The 26,862-nt window shown below is 38.3% G+C and overlaps 1 protein-coding gene across 1 annotated transcript in view; it reads right to left on the bottom strand.

Annotated features, from left to right (window-relative positions):
- Positions 1-26,862, bottom strand: part of LOC574968 (cytoplasmic dynein 2 heavy chain 1) — a 69,402-nt gene that overhangs the window by 18,470 nt on the left and 24,070 nt on the right. The window contains exons 29-57 of the mRNA XM_030980712.1: positions 26,089-26,266; positions 25,084-25,265; positions 24,310-24,492; positions 23,071-23,294; positions 21,985-22,100; positions 21,145-21,350; positions 19,784-19,960; positions 19,072-19,159; positions 18,362-18,569; positions 17,455-17,740; positions 16,718-16,816; positions 15,843-16,003; positions 15,067-15,313; positions 14,424-14,575; positions 13,693-13,837; positions 13,055-13,325; positions 12,366-12,500; positions 11,759-11,991; positions 10,360-10,582; positions 9,714-9,856; positions 8,941-9,183; positions 8,075-8,212; positions 6,633-6,752; positions 5,446-5,600; positions 3,898-4,021; positions 3,043-3,164; positions 2,419-2,632; positions 1,515-1,766; positions 464-484 (exon numbers count right to left, since the gene is read on the bottom strand). Coding sequence (XP_030836572.1) covers positions 464-484; positions 1,515-1,766; positions 2,419-2,632; positions 3,043-3,164; positions 3,898-4,021; positions 5,446-5,600; positions 6,633-6,752; positions 8,075-8,212; positions 8,941-9,183; positions 9,714-9,856; positions 10,360-10,582; positions 11,759-11,991; positions 12,366-12,500; positions 13,055-13,325; positions 13,693-13,837; positions 14,424-14,575; positions 15,067-15,313; positions 15,843-16,003; positions 16,718-16,816; positions 17,455-17,740; positions 18,362-18,569; positions 19,072-19,159; positions 19,784-19,960; positions 21,145-21,350; positions 21,985-22,100; positions 23,071-23,294; positions 24,310-24,492; positions 25,084-25,265; positions 26,089-26,266 — 5,046 coding nt within the window. The remainder of the gene's footprint in view (positions 1-463; positions 485-1,514; positions 1,767-2,418; positions 2,633-3,042; positions 3,165-3,897; positions 4,022-5,445; positions 5,601-6,632; positions 6,753-8,074; positions 8,213-8,940; positions 9,184-9,713; positions 9,857-10,359; positions 10,583-11,758; positions 11,992-12,365; positions 12,501-13,054; positions 13,326-13,692; positions 13,838-14,423; positions 14,576-15,066; positions 15,314-15,842; positions 16,004-16,717; positions 16,817-17,454; positions 17,741-18,361; positions 18,570-19,071; positions 19,160-19,783; positions 19,961-21,144; positions 21,351-21,984; positions 22,101-23,070; positions 23,295-24,309; positions 24,493-25,083; positions 25,266-26,088; positions 26,267-26,862) is intronic.

Genomic DNA, 26,862 nt, shown 5'->3' with positions numbered 1-26,862 from the left:
ATGTAAGCCAAATACTAAGTAAAAAGCTTAAATTTTGTACTTAAGTATTGAATTGAATACAGGCCCTGGGCCCAGTATTACAAAGAGTTGATATCAACTGCAACTTGATATCAACTCTTTGTAATACTGGGCCCAGGGCCTCGCAACTCTTTGTAAGACGGGGCCCCGGTTATGAATCACATAGCAATTTGATATAATGGCTTGTTGGACAGCCTCTAGTAAGAATAAACATGAAGACTGGGCTTCCATACTTGAACGTGACAAAGAAAGAGAGAGAGAGAGAGAGAGAGAGAGAGAGAGAGGGCGAGAGAGTTAATGAATATATACACACACACAGCAAACATCAAATACCACCACCAATTAATGAGTCCCTTTCATAAAAAAGTGCACATATGAGGTCACAGATGTAGAGGAGGATGGGAGAAATGATGAAGAAGGAAAAACTTTTGGAGCATTATCTTACCTTTATGGACATATCATTGGTCTGTTAAAAAATGTTTGCAAAGAAAACTTGGGTTATATCTATGATTGTTAGAATACTACAGCTATATCATGCATTTTGTGACTATATTTTATCTGTTTCAAAATGATGCATGGTGATGAAAAATCAATTATCTATTCATGAGATACCCTACCGCCCCTCCCTCAGCAATAAAAAGTAGGAATTCATTATAAAGCAGAGGTGACAAAGCAGTTTGTAGGGTGGACTAAAAAATACTACTTTTGGTTCCTTTGGTAATAATTGACTGATTGTACCTTCATGTTGTTTGAAATCAATGGAATTTGTTCTCATCTATGAGTAATAAACTGGATATCACTTCATCTAAAACATGCACTCAAATGCATTCTCATTGAATTTCATGCTATGTGCTATCTTGCAAACCATTCAACTACAGGGTAGCTTGCGTTGATGTAAATATTGAACACACATGGATCCAAGCATGTGGGGATCAATCAGTGTAAAAAGCAGTGATGCTTGCACATCCTCTGAAAGCATGCAGTCTGGCATATAATGAATAAATAAATATATCCTTCAAATAACGATGTGTAACTACATTTTATCGTTTATAATAGTTTTTAAATAGTCTTTATTAGTTATAGGAATCAATCAAATTCAAAACCTGTAGCCTATTCTGAAAAATTTAAAATTACCTTGATCACTATGAATCTATAGAATTCATAATGATCATGAGGGGATGATTTAAAATACTGATTAAATTGTTCCTCTTCATAAAGTATATTTGATGAATTATTAAAAGCTACTTGCAAACTTGATTGATGTCTTGCAACATTGAAATAAATGATTCTTTATTTATACAATGTTCCACTTTAAAATACACTGAAGATCTCTAGCATATTCAAGATCGCCCCTACAATCTCATTATGCTTTATACAGGTACATCAGAATATGTGTGTTTGTTCCATCCATTTTGTATGTGTATTGCCATTGATCTGAATGCATACATGTTTCAAGTGATGAACCCAAACAAATGACCTTTGAACCTTGAACCCACCTGAAGGATCATGACAGCGTTCTCCACGGACAGTTCGTCGCTAGGTAACCCCTCCCCTTTCCACGTCAGCTGCTCGCTCTCGGTGCTGAGGAAGCGCCTCATGTCAAAGCGCTCCAGGCCGCACAGCTTGCTCCACTCCGCTAGCTTCTGCTTGCGTTCATCCTCCGGTGATGCGGTCAGGTAGGTGATGAAACCAGCAGCGCACTGGGCTTTCTTTGGTAGGGTCTCCAGCTCGGTGTTCAGTTCAGATACCTAGATGATGAAGAGGAGAGGAGGATGATAATGACAGATTATGGGATAAACACTTTTAACATTGCAATTCATTCTCTGGTGATGCGGTCTGATAGGTGATGAAACAGACAGCACACAGACTTTATTGGGCAGGCCGGGTCTCTCTCTCCTTGACTGTTGTGTTCATCCAGTTCACAATCATGTTTTATGCGACATCATTTACATGTCATGAATCAGGGGCCCTGTTTCAGAAATCAATATCAAATTCTAAATTTCTGACAAATTTCCTCTCAGACAATCAAATGGCGTGATTTCAGTAGCTTATAACAGTTATCGTAACTTGTCCTTGATAACAAGTTTGATGAAACAGGGCCCAGTGTAAATTCCATGACAAAAGACAAACTCATCTTAATTAATCCAAATATGGATACAAGATTAACATTGGGGCAAAACTTGCATCCTATGGCATATTGGCAGGAATAAGGCTTTAAAAAAAGATGTTGTACCGGTATTCCCCTTTATGAGGGACCCAAAAAACTTGAAATCTAGTGTCGGCTTTTTAATTAAAAAAAAAGAAGAAAAAAAGAAAGAAAAAGGTTTCTGATCGACCGACCAATGTTTTGGCACCTGAAGGGCAATACAACATCTTTTTTGTTAGGCCTAACATACATACCTGGCTGTTCCATCTTTGATATTCTCCTTCCAGCTTGCCAATGAGGTTCTCAGCCGAGACGATGGTCTCCTGCTCCTTCTCCAGCTCGTACTTGAGCTTGGCGGCCTCCTCGTTGAGCTTCTGGAACCTTCGCTTGTACTCGTCCACCCGGTGGTCCACGTCGGCCAGCCCCTTGGACAGCTTCTCGATGCGACCCACGGCCTTCTCAAGGTTCCTAGGAGAGAGAGGGGAAGAGAGACGGTGAGAGAGAGAGAGAGAGAGAGAGAAAGAGAGAGAGAGAGAGAGAGAGAGAGAGAGAGCGAGAGAGAGAGAGAGAGAGCGAGAGAGAGAGAGAGGAAAGAAGGAAATTAAACAAGGAGAACATAAATTACGTTATTCTTATTCCAGATTATGCAACAGCAACTACGTTTTTCGAAAGTGTATATTACCTGTACTTTAAAAAAAGAAAGAAAGTTAATTACCATTCTCTTATTCTCATAGAATTACCTTTCACAGAATTTTGTGCCTAAATCTGAAATTCTATAAAAAAAATGACGCTCCCAAAATGGAATTTTTTAGTAAATATCAAATAGCACTTTCTATTTGTAAACAATAATTAACACAGAATACAAATCTTAGACTCACTTTTTAAGCTGATTCTGTTCCATCTCCAACGGTTCAATCTTCTCCAGTGCATAGGAATACTTGACATTGGCTTTCACCCAAGCTGCTAGGGGAGCTGCTGCAACACTAGCACGCTTGGCATTCTGCATGTCAGAAGTAAAGAATTATCACAGGGTTAATATGTTTGATTTATGAATATTGCTTGGACTCTTGCTTCAATCTCTTTGAATATTGATTAATGTAGCACCTACATATCATATTACTCAAGTCTATTGTTAAAAGGTAAATCATCACTATTTGTGAAAACAATTATTGACTGTTTTATGTGTAAACTGTTCAACAAGTTAAAACTCGAAGGATAATAATAATCTATTATTTCATCTTATCTCCTTTCTTCTGTCCTCCATTCCTTACTCTTCATCTAATTCTTCTATCTACCTCCTTAACCAACTTGATGTATTCTTATCTTTTCTCCTCCCTCCTTTTTCCCTTTTTTCCTTTTATTCTCGCATTTGCATTCTCAGGGTTAATTCTCACAGAAATTTGAGAACCTAATTCTGTGACTTTCCATGTCCAATTTTAGCCCTTTTCCATGACCAGATAAGCACCATTTTGGTATGTTTTGCAGCATCCAAGCCCATGCAGTGTCGGTTCATACTGGAAGGCTGCCATATAGCCACACACTTAATTAATTCCCACACCCACATCGATTTCCAATACTTTGGGAGATTTTTCTTTCATTTTTCATGACTTTCCAGGTTTTCCATGACCGTGGGATTCCAGCATTCTCAAAATCCTTCTCTGAAATGAATGGAAAATAGATTGGAAGAGGGGTTACTAACAAACACACTGCTGGTTGTACAACATGATACTAACCTGAGGCTCAAAGGAGGCCGCATGTTTCCTGAGTAGTTGCTCGGTGCCTTCCCTCAAATCCTTGTTGATCTTCCTGGCATCAAAATTGGTGATCTCTTCTTTTATTCCCCTCTTTGCCAAGAAACTATAAATGGGAGAAATGAATAGGATGGGACTATGAATTAAACGTCCTTAAATTTCATGTTGCTTTTGTATCTACAATATAATCTTAGTAATTAATGGAACAGAAATCAATCTGGAGATGATGACAAGTGGCAATTACAAAATGAGATATAATTTACTGGATACCTCACAAAATTGCAGATGGAAAGAATTTACTTCATCTGCAGCAAACTATAACCAGTATAACCCCAATACTGCAGGGAAACAGAAAATCCATAGCCCATCACTCAACGAGTATGTTGGTGGTAAACACATAATTTGTAGGCAATGTTGCAAAGATTTGCTTGGAAAGTGTGGTAAAAAATTAACTAATATTTTTTCACGTTGTTTAAACCTACAAGTACATGTATTTTCAGAATAGAAAATAAAAAATAAAAGAAGAAAAAAAGAAGAAAAAAAATATATTAAAAAAAAAAAAAAAAAAAAAAAAAAAAAATCATATTTCATTGCATAATTTGCTCGGTATCTACATTCAGCATATACTTTCTGCAGTTCAACATCAACATTCCACTACCTTTCATGTACGAGCAATAGATTTATATTGCTTGCATGGCTATATCTACCAAGCATCTGATTAGGATTCATGAGTCTTGTTTATAAAGTTCAAGTTCAATTATTGAGGGCAATTCAGCTCTGATGGATACAATGGTTGAGGCAAACTGATGGATTTGCTTAGACCCTGTTCTCACTCACTTTGAAAGTGGTCTTAGTTAGACCGCTCCAGAGGAACGGGTCTTGAGGAACGGTTTGCGAGCGTGCACACTCCGAGCAGTTTTTTATGGCTCAAACCGCTCCATGAGTCAAAGTGGTCTTGTTGCTATGGCAGCTCAGGTCAGCAGGTCAATTTTTTCGCGCGCGGAATACAAACCGTATGTACCATACTACATGTTTCGCACGGAACGTCACTAGCTCACTTCCGGTCAAAGTACGCTTCCGTTCACATTGCACGTTAGAGCGGTCCAAACCGCTCTTAATAAGACCCGTTCCTCAAGACCACCTCCCGAGGTGGTCTTCTGGAGCGGTCCAGAAGTCCACTTCCTGGACCACTTTGACCGTTCTCACTCACCTAAGAACTGCTCCTGAGGAACTGGTCTTAGTTAGACCGCTCCAACGAAGTGAATGAGAACGGGGTCTTAGATTGTCTCAGGGTGCGTTTATCATCTCTTTTCTGGCCTAGAATCAGCATTTTTTCCCCCAACATGTTTCAGGCAAATTTGAATGGTGATAAATGCAAGCCTTTTTGTAAACATCTTTAGATATGGGTACATGTTGAAATGCCAAAAAAAAGTGTGTTTTGAATGTGAGAATGAGCCAGAATCACGTTTCTGACAGATGATAAACGCACCCTCATATTCGATCAGATTTAATAAGCTCTTGTTTCCATACCTCTTCATGCTGACCCAAGATGTATCGAAGATTCCCATGAGACGAAGCACACCCTCTAGGATGTCCCTGATGACGTCTGGAGGAGCACGCATGGCACGGATCTCACTCAGACTCTCTGACTTGATGCTTCCTACCGCAGCTTTAGATGCTTGAACCTAAGAGATAAAAATGAATAAATCCATGATGTTCTATGCTCTTATGTCACCGGGAGGGGGGGGGGGATGTTTCATAAAGCTGTTCGTAAAGTTACGCATGACTTTACAAACGACTTGTATATGAAGTGCCAGATAGGATGCCCAAAGTTTTTTCTGATATTTTCAATAACCTCAATTAAAATATGCTTTGCATTAAAAATGTTTGCTATCATAAGAATGTTAATCTACATCCGCACAGTTCAACTTTAGTTGATGTATTTAATAACGATTGAGCATCCCATTAGGCTTTCCATATACAAGTCGTTCGTAAAGTCATGCGTAACTTTACGAACAGCTTTATGAAACACCTCCCAGTTATCTACTTTCAGAACTCAACTAAAGACATACCTACATCAGATTGCTTACAATTAGCCACTGCTTTTTTGTCTTTCCCAGTTAGAATCATAACGGATATTTTTTTTGGTAGTTTTTCAGTCTATCAGCGCTTTTGATTAGGCAACTAGATATTGGCGCTTTATAAATTCCTGGATTGCATTGCATTGCATTTTTATGTGTAAAAGTATTGGATTCTTGTTAGGCATTTGTAATTGTTTTGCAGTGGTGTTCTAGGAGCCCCTAGATTAAGTTGGTTTTGCTAGGCTACAAGTACAGTCCTCACAGTATTTCATAAACTCCCATCTGATTAGGTACCAACTTACTCTAACCGGGTTGAAAGAAGCAACTGTAGGAAAAAAAAGGACCTTGTTCTCGGACAATACCACTGGTCAAGTATTCACACTCTCAAAACTTGATCAAAGGTGGATCCAACAGCACCCCTACAGATAGTCAGATATGCTTGAGCTCTAGCTTTCATCAACTTCCAATAATCAGCATCATAAAGACATAAAAAACAATTGATTTCGGCTAAGAGTTGGGATCTCTATAAATTTTCAATACATATCACTAGTTTAGATGCAACACTGAAAGAAAAGTGTAAGTGTTGCCAATTACAAGCAGAAAAGCTCGTCCATGTCAATTGACAATTTTACTTACCTGAGGTTCGATCTCAGCCAGCTCTACATCAATGACCTTCTTACGCTTCTCAAGCTTCACATTCTCCTCATCGGCTTGCTGCTTGAGGATCTCTATCTCACGACGCTGCTCACCGGCTTTCTGCAAATCACAGAAATGGATCATGAGGTTAAATATCAACTTGCACAACTTAATGATAATACTCAGCTTTTATATAGCGTGAATTACAATCAAGTCTCTAAGTGCTTACAAAATTGGAGATTATTAACCCGGCTTTAGCTGTTTTGCCATTACGGTGCTCTAGCATTTCAAGGAATTAATTCCTGCCAGGTACCAATTTACATCACCTGGGTTAAGTTATTACAGGCAATCGTATTTTTTCCGTGACTAATTATACAATAGAGGATGCTACTTGCTTGCAGCCGCAATTTCTATAGGTTAGATTGAATTTACTTAAAGCTTATCTGCCATAGTTTACAGGAGGGATTAGATTGCCCTGCAAGGTCACTGGACAGGTGGTTATCTCATCAACTCAGCTCTCAGTTAACATAAGAAAAAGAGGATCATGGGGGACCAATGGTCACCGATTAGGCATTGTTTGTTATATAGAGGGCGCAAGTAGCTACAAGTAGTGCAGTGGGCCTTTAAATTGATTTATTTCCACATTTCCATTAAAAAACTAAAATAAATTAGCACGATATACATATAGCAATTATTAAACACATAAATGACATGGTAGGCATTAGGAAAAAAATCAACATAAACCAGAGGCAGAAATAAAGAATAACATTAGACTACAAATAAATTAATGTCAATGTGGGGGATAATAAAAAGTGACAAACTTAAATTACATAAACCTGTGTTTGTATAACTAAATGTTATGAATCCATAGTAATAATATAGCTAACAATTGTTGCTTGATTTATAGCGCTCGTATCTGTCACACCATGGCAGTTTTAGTGCTCAAACAGAATGGCCTTAGTCATAACCGAGCGCCCATATATGTAGTACTCCTGCCTATCCGGTAGTGGTAGTAAGGAAATTATCACAGACTCCAGGGAGTTGGGATCATCCTCATCAATGTGATCTTGCAGGTACTATTTTTCTGAGCCACAATGCTATAGCCCCAACATCATCATAATTTTGCTCTTCTTGTTAGGTTGATGTTCGATTTTAAGGAGGAAAATTGTTCACAGTAGCCTAGAATTGATAGCATCTTGTAATCTACGAACTAATGAAGAAATCTGACAAATAGTTTGAGGGTCTTATTCAAACTAGGGTCTTATTCAAACTATACATGGGCTTCAACAAAAGTTTTGTTTTTGTTTTTTGGTTCATTCAAGATAAGACCTTGACAATTTTTCTCTACTAGTGTGTTTAATAGTACAAGTAAACAAAGGCACGTTAGGAAGTTGTTGTTCAAGAAATGTAAAGATTACATTAAGACGTTTTTTTAAATTTACCTCCATACTGGTCTGGATCTTCTTGAGTGCTTCATCAGCTTCTTTCTGTTTCTCAGCCAAGAGGGCGCTCTGCTTGGCTGCTTTGCTGTTCAGCTCTGCTACGAGGGCTTTGGCTTCATTCAGCTTGGCGACACCAGCCTTTAAAAAAACAAAATGTGAATTTGTACTTAATAATCGCCTCATATCAGTTTTCTCAAACATAAGACAGCCTTTTTGGCAACAACGGGGTGTTGTGGCATGCGCCTGTAATCCAGCTAACAATGGAAGTTACGAATTGATTTAGCCGAGGAGGCAGGACGAAACTGAGTCACGTCTTTCAGATGGTGACGTTAATGGTCGGTCCCCAGACGTATATAATAATATCTGACTGATATACGTCTGTAAAAATCCATTACACACACACTAGAGTTTCCTCAAAATCCATATAGTGCATGTAGAACTCACACAATGTCACTCACATTTTAAGGTTAAGTTTTAGGACCATCTTGTTGATTTGTTTACTATTACAGTGAAACCTGTGCTTGAAGACCACCCAAGGGAGACAAAAAAGTGGTCTTTATAGGCAGGTGGTCTTTACGTACAGGGGCCTTTAGTACATGTACATGTTTCATTCAATGGAGAAACCATTATCACGGGAAACAAAAAAAACATGTGCATTGTAGACAGGTGGTCACTAAAGCAGGTTTGACTGTACATTATTCCAGTTTTACAAACACAATAGAAAACATGTATATTTGAATAATCATTGGATTTACATTTATAGAATAATACAAAGAGGGATTCATCACAGACATATACTCAACTATAGAAAAGAAATGTCAATTAAATTGTCATCAATAAGGTAACTAATGATCATTTGTTTATACCTGCAGATGTTTTTGTTTTAGTTCTACGCCCTGCTTCTTGCGTCGGTAGACATCGAGGTATGTGTGGAGGAACGTCATGTAACGACGAGGCGTGGAGTGACGGACAGAAGACGAGTTGTGGATCTCAAGAAAGTTGCGAATGAGGTCATCTCCACCAGACACCTTGCGATGGCGCTTTCTGTCTTCCTTGCTTCCTTCGTCCTTACCATCACCCTTGGGAGTACGGAGAAGCAGTCTTGGGATCTATAATGGCAGATGAAACATGAAGGGATGACTGTTATGCAATGAAGATCAATATTAAATGGACAAGAATATAAATGGAGTGTAAGTATTATGAAATTCACTGATAAATGTCTATTCCCTATTTTCCCTATTTTAGATTTCTAGAGATGTGATACTTTTCATCAGAACGAACTTATCGACACACCTTGTTGTCTCTTCATCCTCTGCCTCTGCCTCATCATCTTTATCATCACCATCATCCTTGCAACTCTTCATCACGATTATCACCAGCACTGAATCCTCCACCTCCTTCTTTTATCATATACCTCATCATGGTCATATCACAGAAGTTACCCTCACCACTATCATCATCATTATCATCATCACCATCAGCATCGTCATCATCAACAACATCATCACCATCCCCAAATCCCCTACCTCCTTCTCGTATCATGGTTAATACCTTCATCATGGTCATATCACAGAAGTTACCACCACCATCATCATAATCATCCTGCTTCTCCTCCTTCTCCTCCGCATCCCTATCTTACCTCCTTCATACTCTCCTTGCTCCAGCCTTCCATCCACTGAACAGAGCAAGACTTGTAGAAGGCTGGGTTGCTCTGACAATTCACAGCAAAGGATGCATTCTTGCTGTCCATGATCAGTACAACATGGAGGTTGGTCAGGATACCTGCATAGAAAAACAGACCACAAAACATATGGTGAGTATTAAATTGTTAATATATAATGGAGGGTTTGAGCAAAGATTTGAGGAGACATAAATGTAAACATGGTATGTCCAATACTATGAATTTGCATTTTACAACAAACAAAGTCGATTTTTATTAACACATCTCTACTCCTGTAAAATAATTCATTAACATTTTTCAATGAGATACACCAAAACTATATCTTTTTTATATAACATATAAGAAGTTCATCAGATTGTTAGAGTTACACAATCAATTTTTTTTCTTCTTCATATTAGATATTATAAAAATTTGTGTAATCGGAACAACTAGTCGTTGTAAAAAGCAATATATCTTAATCACAAGGTACAACAAAATATCTGCAACTAGTATCTTGGTGCTATTTATACATCAAATTATAGGAGTCAACTGATTTGTACTTGCGTGTGTTCCATAATCTGACAATGTTGATGTTAAATCAAATCAGATTCAATCAATCACTCACGTGAAGCATAATAGCTGATCAGTGTTCCTCTGAAGCCTTCGTCCGAGGCCTGGTCCCTGATCGGGGAGAGGAGCGGTTCCAGCTCCTCTGGGGAATAGAGTCCTGGGATCTCTCCTGAGGACAGTAGGCTGTTGATCAGTTCCAGGAACTGTGGCTGAATGAAGTGGTGGTCCTCCAGCAGAAGGACCACCTGGTTGCCTTCGACACCAGCCTGCTGCATCGCCTAGAAACAATAGCAGAAAATGTACAATAAAATTTGTCACTGATCGCCATTTATATGTGAGAAACAGAGCCATCTATACACAGAGTTTGGCCAACCCGGTTCGAGTTGGTATTTTTGTATTGCTGCATTTGTCATGAAAATAAAACCATGCGCAGGGTTTAGAGTGAGGCAATAGATTTTACATTTAGCCTGACGGTAGTGTAGTAAGACAAAGAACTCAAGCGAAGATGAAAACACAGGCACTGAAAATGTGTGAGATGTCATGAGACATCATCTGCTTGTGCAAATCATGTCCATACTGTGAACTCACACATCTCAGCAGCATTCGGAGAGCTCTTCAGGTGCTATGCTCGGGCTGTATTTACCGGCGTATAGGCCGCAGTATTTTTGGAAGAGAAAATATCAAAAAGTCGGGGTGCGGCCTATGCGGCGAAAGAGTAAAATTTTTTTTTTTTTTTTTTTTTTTTTAGTTTTGAATTATGGCGCTATGCCTGGCAATGTCTCCCAGCTCAGTAATCAGTGTGTTGACTCACCACTCGGAAACTACAACAACACTAAAATTTGACTGTCATCTGGTTTGAAAGTAATCTTTCTAATAGATCTCAATATGTAGTTTATAATAATAGTTCCTCAAATTTTTTTCTATAACAAATGGTGTACCACAAGGTACACCACTGGTACCATAGGTACTTTATTGTTTTTAATTCACATTAATGATCTTACACATTCTTCTAAAAACGACATTGTTACTATTATTTGTGACAAGTTTACAAGCACAAATCAGCGCCTTTAACTGCACCTCGATGTTAAATAAAGGTCCTTCCACGCGTGGGTTTTCGGCAGCAAAAAAAAAAAAAAAAAAAAAAAAATTTAAATGTCAAAATCGGGGGTGCGGCCTATGCGGGGGTGCGGCCTTTACGCCGGCAAATACGGTAAGCGTTTTGTAATTTATAATAATCATTACTTCAAATGTTTCCAAGCATAGAATTTTGATAACCTTGTCGAATCAAAATTTTAACTTTGCAATAATGAAAATAAAGTTAGTTTTTAAAATCAATGAATATCTACTTTAAGGCTACAAATGGCTCTCCATAATTTTTAAGTCCAACTTAGAGTTAAGTTTGACTTAGGATCTTTGTGAAATACCCCCCTGCTCATCTTATAACTGTCACATACTGTTTTCAAGTCGTTCTTGAACTGCTTGAGCCCATAGGCACGGTTGATATTGGGCGTGACAAGCTCGGTCCGGTGACAGTGGGCAACGAGGGCAGCCGCCGTCCTGCGACCCACACCGCTGCGTCCAGCAAGCAGGAGTGACCCCCGGGGCTGGGTCAGCACACGGTCAACTCGGGCCACGTGGTCAAGGACCTCGTGGAAGATCTGGATGTCCAGCTCCCGGTTCTCACGTGCTGTAGCAGCAAAAATGATGATAAAAAAAAATGACGATAAGAATGACTCATGAATCATCTTATTTTGCACAGAATCAAAACATTGGAATTGGTATACAACTGTGTGTAATGCGTATTTATTATAATACTTCTCAGGTAAAGTTACAAGCACACAAATGTATTTTTATCGAACTTGTATTTTCAAATTAGTATGTGAAAATATAACTCACTTTCACTCTATCTCTATCTGTCTGTCTTTCTCTTTCTCTCTATCCCTCCATCTTTTACTCTTTCATTCAATCACTTTCTCTTCTACTTATATGGATTTTTTCCCAATCAATGCTTTCCAAGAACATTCCTATCTTCACCATGTTGATACAATAGAAGGCCCTTACCAAACGTCTTCTTGGCTTTCTTGATGACTTCTTTAAGATCCGAGGCAGAGAGTCGTCCAAGGCTCTTACCAGCCGGTGGTAGAGCTGCACCGCTACTGGTCTCTGTCCTGGCTCCCCAGGTTACATAGTAATGCCCTGTTAGTATCGAACATGTGAAAAACAGATGACTTTAAAATACACTTTAAAAATGTTTATCTCATACAATTTTAAGGCAATAACAATGATAGTAAAAACAACATTTAATATCTCATGCTGCCTTTTCTTTAAAAGTCTTTTCCCAATCAATGTGTTGCCTGAAGCATCAATCACAAGATGCTGTGTTGCTCATTAGTTGCTCAAATTCAAACTTAAGTTGGTTTGCTCTACTTTTTTTCTTTCCTAGATGCAGCACATGTGATAGAAATGCAACGTTGAATTTCAGTCATAAATCAATTTTGTAATTGGTTGGGCATTTAATAAAGTTTGTCTAAGATGCATTCCTGGCAGGAATTAATTCCTCAAATTGCTGGAGTGCTGTAATGGCAGCTAGGCTAAAGCCGGGGTGATAATTAGAATTTCTAGATAGATGGCGCAATAGAAATGCCTATTGTTATAATTATTATTACAAAATGAAACGGGGCAACTTTCACAATATCAATCAAATTTTCTTACAGTACAACACAGCAATTGTACACTTGAATGTCCCTTACCGTTCAGATTCTGCATTACTTGTCCTGCGTTCCAGTCTGCCTGCAGGGTTCCGTTCAAGATGTTATCAAAGCGGTTCCTGGCCTCCTCTCCAACCAACCGATCGCAGAACAGCCTGCGGGCCTCGTAGCTCAATACCTCCAGCACGTGCTCGCTGTTGGACTCCGAGGAACCACCGAGGTCGTAGCGGAGCAATCCCAGAACCCATTGGGTGAGGTCGCGAGGGGTGAACAGGTAGTGGCTGTGGTCGTCGATGGTAAACTTGGAACGAACCTACAGGATACAAATGAGGATGCAAACGGTGCATTTGCTTTTGGGTATCATGAAATGTCTTGCTATTATTCTCTGTGCTATGTTAAGTATCTGAGAGTTCGTCAAAGAGGAATGACCTATTCTTCAAATCACAATATTTTCCTTCTGTGTTTGCAAACTGCCTTGTGAGAGAATTCAAGACAACCTTGCGAGGAGCGTTTTCACTTGACTATAATCAAACAAAGAAATTTAGAAAGAAATTTCTGCATGAGAACAAAGTTTATCTTTAAAAGGAGTGATAAAGCAGTGAGCACATCAACTAAAATATTTCTAGCTGAACTTATCAAATGTATGGATCAATTTATAAACATGGGAATTTTTTATATACCTGTTCATAGACACTGATCATGGATCCAGCAAGCATACTGACTTTAGATGATGATGACCATACAGGATGGTTGCCTAAAGTACGATGTAAGACTGGTCTCAAGTAGGCACTGTAGATGCCCTGCAACTGCTCTCTGTCGGCATATCTGTATGTAGAGCAGTTGGAGAAAGAAGTGAGTGGTTACCAGTCTGTCCTATAACTTCACATATTATTTTGTCTGACCCAACATAAGTATGCATTCATTGACGATACAGACATTTGCCTGCTATACAAACGTACCGCAGACAAATAATATTCTCATGATCTTTCCAACAAAGAGTTTCAAATCGACAGAATGCTTAATTTTACTACAGCAAGGGATTAGTAAAACATCAACTTCTTTATCACAGATACATCTGCATATGAACACAATGTATTCGAAAGAATTCAATCATCGTCATCATCACCACCACCATCATCATCTTCGTCAACATAATCATCATCATAACCATCAACATCATCATCAACATTGGCATTGCCATCTTCATCCTCATTATCATCATCTTCGTTGACAATGTCAATATCATCACTATCATCATCGTCAACGTTGTCAATATCATCATCATGATATGACCATGAATATTGTCAGTGACATCATCATCATCATCATCAGCTGCATTTTATAAGAAGCAAGGAGCGACAGATTTAAAATGATTTGGAGGACTACTCCCAACTTCCTATTTACAACTTACCCAATAGAGCAGATACGGACAATGGATGTGAACCTGGTAGAAAGAGGATGCCTTCCCACGGTGTGTGCTGCGTTCATACTAGCCACTATCTGGACACCTTCCAAACCAACCCACTCCAACTTGTTGTCATAGAAACCATGGTAGGTCAACACCTGGGAATATATTGATGAAAATTATCAAACAAAGAATACACGATTTATTAAAATAATACAAAGAGAAGTATTATAGAGCATAGATTCTCAACACAAAGTTGCATTGAAAAATCTTATACTTCATGGAATTTTAGCTCATACAGCAATACCTATATTGATATCTTTTGTTGTCTATTACCATTCATAATATTTGGATAATAATAACACAAAATAACTTAATTTTGACCTTAAAAATGCTGTAGCTACTCTAATATGTCTACCTTCAGAAAATGTGTCAGCCTACATAGTAAATCAACAAGTTGCTTCAATGTGTCTGTCTACAGCCACCCTACTTCTTGCAGAGCATTTCTAAATGAACCCTGTATCGATCAAAGGCTGTATGTAGAGGCCTTATATACATACAACTTGTTCCCCGTGAGAAATATTTGTATACAGGTTTGAACTGAATTTCTCACTACCATTCAGAATACATTAAAAATTCAGGAACTGACCTGTTGAAGGAAGGCCAGGAGCTGACAGGTGCCCCACTTGTCCGGCTTGGGCAGGTTGAGATCCTTGAGGTAGAGGACCAGGTTCTCGCAGTCCTTGGGCCTGTAAACCCGGCCCGTGTTGGTACTCAGGACCATGCACATCTGCTGTAGCTTCTGCAGGAGATGGGTCGGAGAGGTCTGGGCGTTGCAGTGGATGGTGGCGATCTGGGTGGAACGCAGCCCGGCGAAGCAGTGCCGTAGGACCATCCTGGGAGGGAGATGGAGGGGGAAATGGGTAAAGGAAATGAGATTTGGGTGCGAATATTCAATCAAAGAATCATTTGTACTTACAATATTAGACCCGTTGTTGCACTGAAAGAATTCCTATATAGTACCTTTGCAGGTGAACCACTGTCACAGAGTTTCATCCTACCCTCCTGAATAAATAATGTTTTCATGAAACACATCAGCCCATATATTCCACTGAAATTTAAACCCAGCTCCGGATTTAAGCTTTAATACAAAATCGGGTTTAACAAAGGAAGCCGGTCTGAGGTCTACGTTTACCATTTGTAACACATGATCTTAGAAACAGGGTGGGTTTAATAGAATGAGTATAATATGCTCTATTTTACTATCCAATGGATGGTTGTGAAATACCAGTATTTGCATCTCCTATGCAAAGACTAATTTTACAAGGCAATGAAAAGCCATTCATGATGTCAAGGTAGTGGAATAAATGATGTAATGCAATTCTTTAAACACCCTCAACCTAACAAGCAGATTGTTCCTCTCACCCTTTCCCGCATCCATCAGGGCCGACCAGGATGAAAGGTTGTCTGTTCTCGGCCTCCAGCCAGGGCTTGAAGAAGTCCAGACATCGCTGGACATCGGGTGTCCTAATGACCGGCAGGGAGCTGGGGTTGTTGAAGTCGGATGCAGAAAGCTCATCGTTATCCTGAGAGTGGAAGAGTAGGTTGCACAAAGATTCTTGATTTTCTTTCCAATTTTATCAGTTTAATCTGATTTCCAGCTTTTCATTTATAATCTAAATAAAGCCTTGATTGAATTAGAATCTGCCTCGATTGGTGCGAAATATCAACATTAATTACAACGATTATAGATGGTATGAGAAGATTCCCCTTTTCGCATAGATGATTCTTTAAAAAGCCATTGCTTATTCTTTTCAAGATTTTTTGTTTTAATAAACTGAACGATGAATGGAGAAATAAAAAGAATTGGATAGGCAATTGGAACTATAAGAAGAAGAAAAAGAAGAAAATGAACTAGCACATTCCATATGTATTGTTTTTTCTCTCCTCTCTTTCTCGTCTCTCTCGTCTCTCTCTCTCTCTCTCTCTCCCTCTCTCCTTCGTATCATGGTATGATCATGATATATGTATATATTTGTAAAGCATTATGTTTTTTTTTATCATTTTACTTAGTAAACTCCATGTAGTTCAGCCCTTTGGCTGCCATGTGGAATTTCTAAATAAATATCAATACCAACCAGCTAATTTATTTAAGCGTGTTGAAATAAAGGAGAGGGAGGGAGAGAGAAAGAGAGAGAGAGAGGGGGGGGGGGGGTGAAAATACAAAGTAACTGTGCAAAGAAGAATGAACTACAACAATCTTAGTTTTGAGTGAATAGTTACAAGAAAGGATGTCATACCTGCATAGCATACGTGGCTAGAGATCCCGTCCTTTCATCAAAGTAGGTGTCCAGGATTCTTCTGGGATCAGGAGGTTGCTCACGGGTCCATTGGAATACCTATAAAGAAAAAAATTAGATTCAGCATTCAAGTCCTATAACTAGAAATCATTTTACATTCAAACTGCTGATTACACCAGTGGCAGATTAAGCTGTGAGTATGATGTCAGGTCAAGTAAATTACGATGAAACTTTTATGATCAATGCAGTTTTGAATATTTGTTATTCTTAACCCCTTGTCTATGGGAACTAGCTGGTACCTGTGTCAGGTCTATGGGAATGAGAAAATTCAGTAGTCAAGGGGTTAATACTTGTGATTTCAAACAGGACAGCCTACCAAAGGTCATATTCCTGATCATTTTTCATCTTGATCCATATAACATTTAATAAACTTGATATCATTGTGCCCAAGAGGTTCTCAACATTCATATGGTCTATTACTTTTGCCATTAGGCAAATGAAAAACAACCAAAAATCATGTGAGGTTTGTTAACTCATTTGATCTAAGTGCTATTAAACAATTTATAAGCTTGTAACGGAACATTATTAGTCTTATCTGGGGGTCTAGGTAAGGGACTTTCTAAGCTAAATTCTTTATCCCAAAGTGATCTTTCACTCTTTCCAATGAGCCATACAAACTCCTTGGGATGAATTTTGGTTGAACATATTACGATGCAACATCAGGACTTCTTTCTCACCTCCTTAGCAAAGTTGATGCGGGTGGCCTCCGGGAGGTTGGCCCCAAGACCCCTTACGAGCTTGATGGTGAAGTCTGAGGTACACTCCGCCCCTCTGAGGTGGGACAGCCCGTTCATGACTACGCCCACCAGGCTGGTGTCCACGACAAAGTCACCTTGTCGCATGACCCACTCCAGGGCCTTGTAGAAGTGGTCCTGGATCCAGGCCCCGAGGCGGTTCCTGGAATCCTCGGCCTGGTGGCTCAGCCAGGACTGGACCAGGTCCTTGATCTCTGTGTCTTCATCACTGTGGTTTAAAGAGAGAACAAGATTTTGAAAAATTTATCTGACTCCTAATAAGTATATCCTCCCTTCTGGGGGGGGGGGGGCATTTCACAAAACTTGTCATCAGTGACAAATGACAGTTTTTGTTATAAGCTACTGAAATCCTTGCTTCTGATTGGTTGTCAACAGATTTTTCACTAATTTTTGTCATTTGTCATTGAAAAAAGGCTTTGTGAAACGGGTCCCAGATTGTTCATATTTACATTTAATTCTGTAAGGGCCAAATACACCTGAAGAACATTGCTTTCTCTATAACAAAATACATTTTATTTAACCCTGGCTCAATGTTTAGGAGGAATAATGCTAGAAGGACAACCGAGAGATCTGCTATGGATGCAACATTCAGCTTTTGGAGGTAATCAACAGAAACATACATAAAGAATCTATCAATATTTATTTTGAGAGATCATTTAATTGTCACGTAGGCCATAAGGGCTGGACTTTGAGGATATCTGACATGATTTTTTGTGGCAAATGGTTACTAGACAACGCCAAATTTTGAGTCCTGCAAACTGCAACATCCTTAAAGAAGTAAAATACGCTAATAAAATATCAGCAAAATGATGAGGCAAGCGGACTTTACCTCATGAAGATCATTCCCATACGAGAGATGGTAGCCGGCGAGGCGCAGCTCAGGTCATGGGTCTCAAACAGGAAGTTGACGTTTGGTCCAAACTGGATCCTCTCTCCCGAAGGCATGGTGAGGAGTCGATTGTCATCCAGGACAGAGTTGAGAGACTCGATCCATTCAGGGTCAATGTCACCATCACAAATGATCCAAGAATGGATTTCTGCAGGAGAAAATGCAGCATATATTACTTAACACTAGCTGTAACTATATGAAAATATTTCAATATTGAACTATATTCCTATTCAACTACCTAACTCTTGACATATTGAACTTTGCTTTTACTATTTAATCATTTAAACATTTTGACTTGGTCAGTCATTGAAGTACTTAAATTTGTCTTACTTTGGCCAAGATTTAGATAAAACAAGATAAAAGAAAATGCTTAGCATTTAAATAGAAGCGAAAAATTGATGTTTGCATTTTCGATAAGAACACTTTTTCAACCATGGAACAAATGACCTAACATCATATTGTCCTTGTTTTCACGAAGTGACGGTAGTGAGGAAAATCGTCACGCAAAGTGAATGCAATTTTTTTCACTACCGTCACTTCGTGAAAACAGCGACGATATATATCATTATTGGGTGAGGAATAATTTCAAAGGAATTCCATGAGATAAAAACAATAAGTTTCATTCAATGCGAGGAATCAAGAAGTTTTACCTTGTGGTTCCCTGACTACTTGTCTGGCGCTGTATGTCAAGACACCATCACTCCACTCACGAGTGTCCATATCAATATGACCAAGCAGCTGCAAGGAAAAATATCACATTAATACACATTAGAAAATTATCTAGGAAGACAATAATATGGCAGTTCATCCTCATGCTTTTGAAGGGTACATAGTTTCATTGGTTTATCTCCCAGTGTTTATCTGCTTAGATTTTGCCCCTATAATTTTCTTTTTGCTTCATCTGATATTATCTGTTGTGAATTAGTGGAAGCATAGCATAAACTAAAATTTTCTTGAAAGCATAAAAATAGAGAGAAATACAAAATCTGGCTATACTTTTCAAATTATTGAGAACAATTTGCTATATCACAGTAAAGAAGTGAATGTGTATCATGACTTCTTCTTCAATCAAACTGACATTATTTCTTACATTTTTCGAAGAATTTTTAAACATTGTAAAAATGAGATAAAAATCAATATTTGCACCAAAATGAGATAAAAATCAATATTTGCACCAAAATGAAGCACACTGCAGTTAATGCAACCCAATAAATACAGGATCCAAACCATGTGTGTTATTTTGACTACCAAGATTAAAGTCAGTTTTAAGATGGTGATATCATCTTGCATCTGCACAACAAAAGCCATTACGTATATGTACTTCAGAAACAGTGGATGAATTCTTAACATATGTGAACTGACCTGTGTCCTGGGCATGGCCTTAGGGTTCATGGTGTATTGCTTGACCACTTGACCGGTGTTGTTCAGGGCTGCCCTCAGGATCTGCCATGTGGTGGACTTGCCTGACCCGCTAGGTCCTACAACCACCACACCCATCCTCTGACGTAGCTGCTCGTACAGCTCTAGAGCTTTCTTAACCTGAATTTGTCAGAAAAATAAAATCCACAGGAATTCTTTCATCAGCTTTACTGAACATGAATCAGTAACAAAAGTTGGTTCAATTTCAATTGTTCAATTTCAATTTATTTTCCATCTTTAAAAAAGAACAAATATAACATAGTATTGACACATTGTATTAAAATAACAATATAAACATAAACATGGAGGGATACCCTTAATAAGCAGGTTGCTTGTAAGCAGGGCCCCGGTATACAATATAAGATTTATAACTTTGTTACAGAAATATCTAAACATTTGCGAAAATGATAAAACAGCAAATTAAATATAAATTAGGAAATTGTGATCATCTTAACAGCTACTATAAATAGACAGATACAGGTACACGTCCACACACAGACATACAAACACCCTAGCATACACACACTAGCATACACACACAATAAGATAGATGAGATATAGTAAAATATCATAGGGAAGGAATACATAGTGAGAAGGAAAAAGAGAAAGAGAAAGAGAAAGAGAGAGAGAGAGAGAGAGAGAAGGAGAGAGAGGGGGGGGGGGAAGTCAGTATTGCAGAAGAAAAAATTAGAATGAGTAGGCATGGTGAAAGCAAAGAGAAAGAGTAAATTGTAGGAGTGGAGAGAGCTCATGAAATAGGAAAAGAAAATTAGAATTGATTAATACATCTACTTAGCACGTATTAATATTGGTGAGATACAGTCTTTTTATAGAAAATTTGAATTTTTGAATTTTTGATTGCTTTTTGGTTGCTTTATTGTGTTAATGAATAATTCAGTACAATCAACAAAATTGAATCTATGTTTCATCAAAATATATGTATGGAGTTAGGTACTCCAATGCCCTGTGTCTTATCACCATCAACCTCAACTTACAATCTTTATCCTCTCCACCCTCCTCCTCACCATCAATATCACTTTCACAACTCAAAATCATCATCATCATTTACAGATAAAATAAGCATCTTCGAAATCCTGCTTCTCCTCCTCCTCGTAATTCTTACCATCACCATCATTATCATCCTCACCACCACCATTACCACCATCATCATCAATATATGTGTTGCCATGACAACCAGAATGTGTACCTTGAAGTGTTCACATACATGTAAGCTGACATCCAATACTGTAGAAATGTACACTAATACAATAAAGGTCAAATATTCCTTCTACACAGATCCATACCTGTGTTTCCATGACAACCAGGTTGTGTTCCTTGCAGTGTTGCCGGATGGCATCAGCTAGGCTATGGTACTCGATATCCTTCAGCTCCACACCGGGGAAAACATCCTTGACCAGAGCGTCGAAGCGGATACCATCAGAGAAGGTCAGCTTGGACAGGGTGTTGACCCTTAAGGCTTGGACGACGAGTTTGGGTTCCTGCACCTTACCTGAAATTAACATGAACATTTATAGGTAAATTATCATCACCATCATCATTGTAGACATCACCATCATCATCATCATCAGCATCATCATCATCACCAACATCATCATCATCATCATAATGATTAGCACCATCATCATCTTCATCATCATCATCATCATCATCATCATCATCATCATCATCGTCGTCGTCGTCATCATCATCATCATCATCATCATCGTCATCATCATCGTCAATCATCATCATCATTTTTGTTTATCCTTTGTTTCTTCCTCACATAAATATTGATAAATTTTGATAAATATTATCTAAATTTAAAATCAACAAATATGGAATATAACCTGCATTCAAATTAGCATGAAGTGATATTATAAACATATTCATCATTTACATACATAGTAAGCATTATACAAATCAACTAACAGTATGATATACACCCTAGTGATAACTGCTCGACAGTCAATTTTTGTAAATACCAAATCCAATTCCTTACAAAAATATACTAGTAGTCTGGATTAAATATCATCAAAGAAAATATCAGATCACCCCGTAAATCAGAATACCATTTTAAATAAAATATTTAGATCAATATATATAATATTTAACCAACTAAATTGTAAAACTAAAAATTTGCTTACTCCTGTCCTGTCCTGCTTGTTGTCTTGCTATCTGGAGCAGGTTGCCACACCCTCTCAGTACGGTCTTGAGAGCTCTCAGTCCCCAGTCATAGTGCTGCTGTGGTGTCAACAGCTCCCTGTAAATTATAGATTAACACAAATGCTTCAAAGGTGTATGGGTCATTCACACTATTCAAATCAAATATTCAATTAAGATCCTTATCATAGTGTTGTTGTGGTCCTGATGATCAAACGTGACATAACACAATCACATACAGTAAATGGAAGTTATTAACACTATTAAAACTCCATTTTCAATGAAAGAGAACCTATATAAGTACAAAGAATTCATCTGAAAATCATCAATTATTTATATATTTAAAGCAAAAAGAAGTATGAAATGATGTATTCCAATATCTAGACTAGCAAATTCTGATTGGTGTCTATAGGAATAATGATTGGTAGATCTATATGACACAATTCCATTCCTGCCAACATTTGAAAATGAGAATTAAGAATTTTTAGCACGGTATGTCTTCGAAAATAAGAAATCTGTACCCTTAACAGGCGTTCGCACATGCAGCGACAGTGTAACTGGCAATACGCAGTAAATCTGTGCAAAAAAGCTAATACAAATTCGCTGCTCAATCATGCAGCCCTTCAACGCACCCAATACGTGAACTCTCACATCGCGGCATATGATAAAACAAGCTTAATTTGGCTTAAGCAACACAAAAAAAACACAAAAAAACAACAAACAAAATTGAAAATCCGGGATCTCCCACATTTTGGGGTCCTAAAAATCCAGAAAAACAGGATATTCCGCATTATTCGGGAGGGTTGGCAGGTATGCAATTCTTACACAACTATCAGCTGAACAAAACATGAGCAAAATAAGTTTCATTTTGAAGAAATTTGTCATTAGACCTTTCAAAGAACTGGGGCCCGTTTCACAAAGTCTTTTTTTAATGACAAATGAAAAAATTCAGTGACAAATATGCTGACAACCAATCAGAAGCAAGGATTTCAGTAGCTTATAACAAAAACTGTCATTTGTCACTGATGACAAGTTCTGTGAAATGCCCCCAAGAAAGGAATTCCACTCACTTGGCAAGGTTGAAGATGGCTACGAGCTTGCGCCCGAGACTCTTGCCGTCCTTGAAGCCCTCAGAGAAGAGGATGACCTCGGCGATCTGCTCGTTGTCTGGTCGTGCCATGGCCACCGGTCTGAAGAGCTGCTTGAGGTTGTCAGGTAGCTTCTGTCTTCCTCCATATCCCTTGCCAGCAGGGTTGAGGGTGATGAAGATACCGGAGTTGGGATCGATGTCAATCTGGGGAGATTGATTGAGGAGATGGTATTGATGATGATTATAATCAATTGCAAAATCACTTTCAAGAGAGCACATGATGATAATGGTAATGATGATGATGATGATGATGAAGATGATGACGACGAAGTTGATGACGATGATGATGTTGATGATGATGACGATTATCATGATTAGTTGGGATCAATGTCAATCTGGGGAGATCGATTGAGGAGATGGTATTGATGATTATAATCATTTGCGAAATCACCTTCAAGAGAGCACATGATGATAATGGTAATGATGGTGATGAAGATGATGACGATGATGTTGATGATGACAATGATGTGATTATGATCAAGATCAAATTGATGATAAGGGTGATCGATGGCAATCATGGCAATAATTATGGACCTAATACTGGACATGATGATGTTGGAATTGGTGATGGAAATGATTATGGTGAAGATGGAGATGATGATGATGATGGAGATGATTACAGTGATGTTGATGATGATGACAATAATGATGATTATCATGGTGGAAGTAATAGTGGTTATGATCAAGATAAAATTGATGATAAGGGTGATGGCAATCATGGCAATATTATTATGGACATAATTATGGACATGATGATGTTGAACATGAAGATGATGATGAATCATGATGGAGGTGGTGGTGATAATACTAATGATGATAAGTGAACTTATGAATGAACTTGTACATACAAAATTGAATCACGACAATAATGATACGAATAGTGGTAATAACTCTAATAAAAGCAATGGTGAATTTTGTTATGATACTTTCAATCTGAAAAGGGCAAACTGATGAAATGCTAATAAAGTAGTAATTCACTTCCTTCTCAATTTGGGATATGAAATTTTGAAAGACCATACTATCCGCAAGTAGAGTCATGAAACTATTTCTGACCATCAATTTAGAATTTTCTAAATAATCAATTTCTTGCTAACGAATTTAATGCTTTCATGAGCAAACAAAACTTCTGCTACATTGTTGGCTACATGCATGCACTTACTGTTCTGTCTAGGAGGTCCACCTTTGGTTTCTTCTGTTTGAGTGCAGCCTGGATGGTCTGGATCTGCATGGAGACGGCTGACAGCACAGCCTCCTCCAGACGATTGAACTCGTCAAAGCAACCCCAAGCACCACACTTCACCAGACCAATAAAGATACGTCCCATGGACTTGACATCGATACCCTAGATGGATAAACAGAAATAAACAGGTATGTTACTGTAATACTTTGGATCTGCATAAATAGAGATGGCTGACAGCACAGCCTCCTTGAGACGATTGAACTCGTCAAAGCAACCCCAAGCATCACACTTCACCAGACCGATGAAAAAAAAGTCCCATGGACTTGACATCGATACCGTAGATGGATAAACAATGAAGGTGGTGTCAATTTTAACAGTTATATTCAATACCAATCTCCATTTGACCAATGGCACCATCATCGATACAAAAAATCTTGTTACATCCATAGTAGTCAAACTGTAGAGAAATAGGATTAGGTTTTGCCCGTTTGTCTGTAGCAGCACGCTGTATGGAATGAATCTAAGTCAATATATCAATTAAATTTGCTTTGAAGAAACAGAATTAATAAACCAAAGGATACGATTTGATGTTTCCCATTGTGCATGCAGAACATTCCTTTTCACATATGCTGTGTACAGAAAATGTACACAAAGGAAGTGGTACACAAATATCTCATTCATACATGCTTTGTTCAAATATAGTTCAAGTGTAAACGACAATATGGCGGACCTTCGAACGCCAAATCAACCTACCTCATCACAGTTGAATACAAGGACCTGTCTGCCGAACAATCCCCCAAGGGCCTTGATAGACTCTGTCTTGCCAGTACCTGCAGGTCCATAGGGGTTGCCTCCCATACCCATATGCATGCCTTGAGTTAGGGTGAGGTAACACTTGTCTGTCAGGGGTGTGTGTACCAGCTTAGCTGCATTGCCTGTGGAAGGCCGGATTGAAATGAAAAGGAATGTATTGATTTATGAGTGACAATCATATCATATACTGATCCCATTTCTATATTCATTTAAAGGGAGTGTATGACGAAACTATGGTTCTTTAGCGTGGCCCTACCAATCGGGTATAATACGTTTACGTGAGCACTAAAAAAAATTTTTGTTTTGTTTTCCCCTCAACCACGCCCCCCTTGAGTAAAAAAGAAAGAAAGAGGATTCGCGGGGAAAAATGGCATCTAACAACATTCCCCCCTTCTGAGTAAGAAAATTGGGGGAAAATAGGGCAAAATAGGGAAGAATAGAGAAAATAAGAAGGGAATCTGGAAAATCAGGATAAAGTAGGGAAGACAAACAAAATTGTTTTTAAAAAAAATTTTAAAAAAAATAAAAAAATCTGGATTTTTTTTTTAAAATCGGGAAAAAATCAGGAAAAATCACAAAAAAATCGGAGAAACCGATTTAAATCAGGTTTTTGTCAGGCCTGGTTTACTTACAGTTGTACAAAAGAAGATGTAGATGACGTTAACCAGTATTTGCCATGCTACACTCCTTTTAAATGAAAACTTAAATTATACCTGTTATCTTTTTATCAATAGGTTTTCATCCTTTTAAAAAATACAATTAAATGGCAATCCAACCTTTGTAATAAGTTCATTCGAATGAAAGCAGAAAATAAAGAGAAACAGAACAGCAAAAGTCTGACATAAATTGGAAGGAAATAAAAAAATTATGAAAAGTTAGATTTTCCCTTTAAATACAGTGTAAGCCCACCAAAGTCGATATCAAATGACAAGACAGCTCAACTACCTTGGTATTCGTAGGTGTACTGGAATTCAGCATCCACCATCCTCATGATGGCCGTCTTGGTGTTATCCAGGTAGTACCTGAGCTGCTTCTGCCAGAGCCAGTTATCCAGACTCGTCACGTTCTCTTTCTGGAGGAGCTGCACCACGTCTATGCTGTGGATGGTGTCCAGGATGAGGGCCTGTGATGGATGGGGAATGGATGCAAAAAGGTTGTGAAAACATTTCTCTTACCATTGACCATTGGGAGATGGTTTCAGTTTGATTTCTTTTCCGCTAGGTTTCATCTTAAAGGTAAAGACCAGTATTGGAAACGCCCCAATTTCAAAAAATGAAATGGAAGCTCTCATTACCAATCATGTGAAAGAATATGTTTTGACTAATACATGAGGATCAAAAATTTGCTGGGAAACCGCCTACTAATTCATATATTTGGTAAATTTGTTTCTCTCATGGTCTGTGAGAGATATAGGGTAGTCCCATATACATCTTTCTGTGTATAGTGCTTGTAACTTTACGAAGAATGGGCCAAATTTCTTATCATGTTGATGATTCCAGAACCTTGCAGATGCTAGATGCTAGATGATCAACCTTTTCTGATCGATTCCACAACGTTTCTTTCACAATGTAATCGCATGACCATAACTGGTCTTTACCTTTAAGTTTCAAGGTTACCCCAATTCTGGTAAACTGGTTTACACCAGCAAAATAGAAACAAAATTCCCAAACCCATTTCCCTGATCTTTTTTATTTCTACCTAAATGATTTAGCTTAGCAT

The sequence above is a fragment of the Strongylocentrotus purpuratus genome, unplaced genomic scaffold (genome assembly GCF_000002235.5).
Source record: "Strongylocentrotus purpuratus isolate Spur 01 unplaced genomic scaffold, Spur_5.0 spur5_scaffold_11, whole genome shotgun sequence".
NCBI lineage: Eukaryota > Metazoa > Echinodermata > Echinoidea > Camarodonta > Strongylocentrotidae > Strongylocentrotus > Strongylocentrotus purpuratus.
The sequence above is the reverse complement of the archived record's forward strand: the minus strand, read 5'-3'. Positions and strand labels throughout refer to the sequence as shown.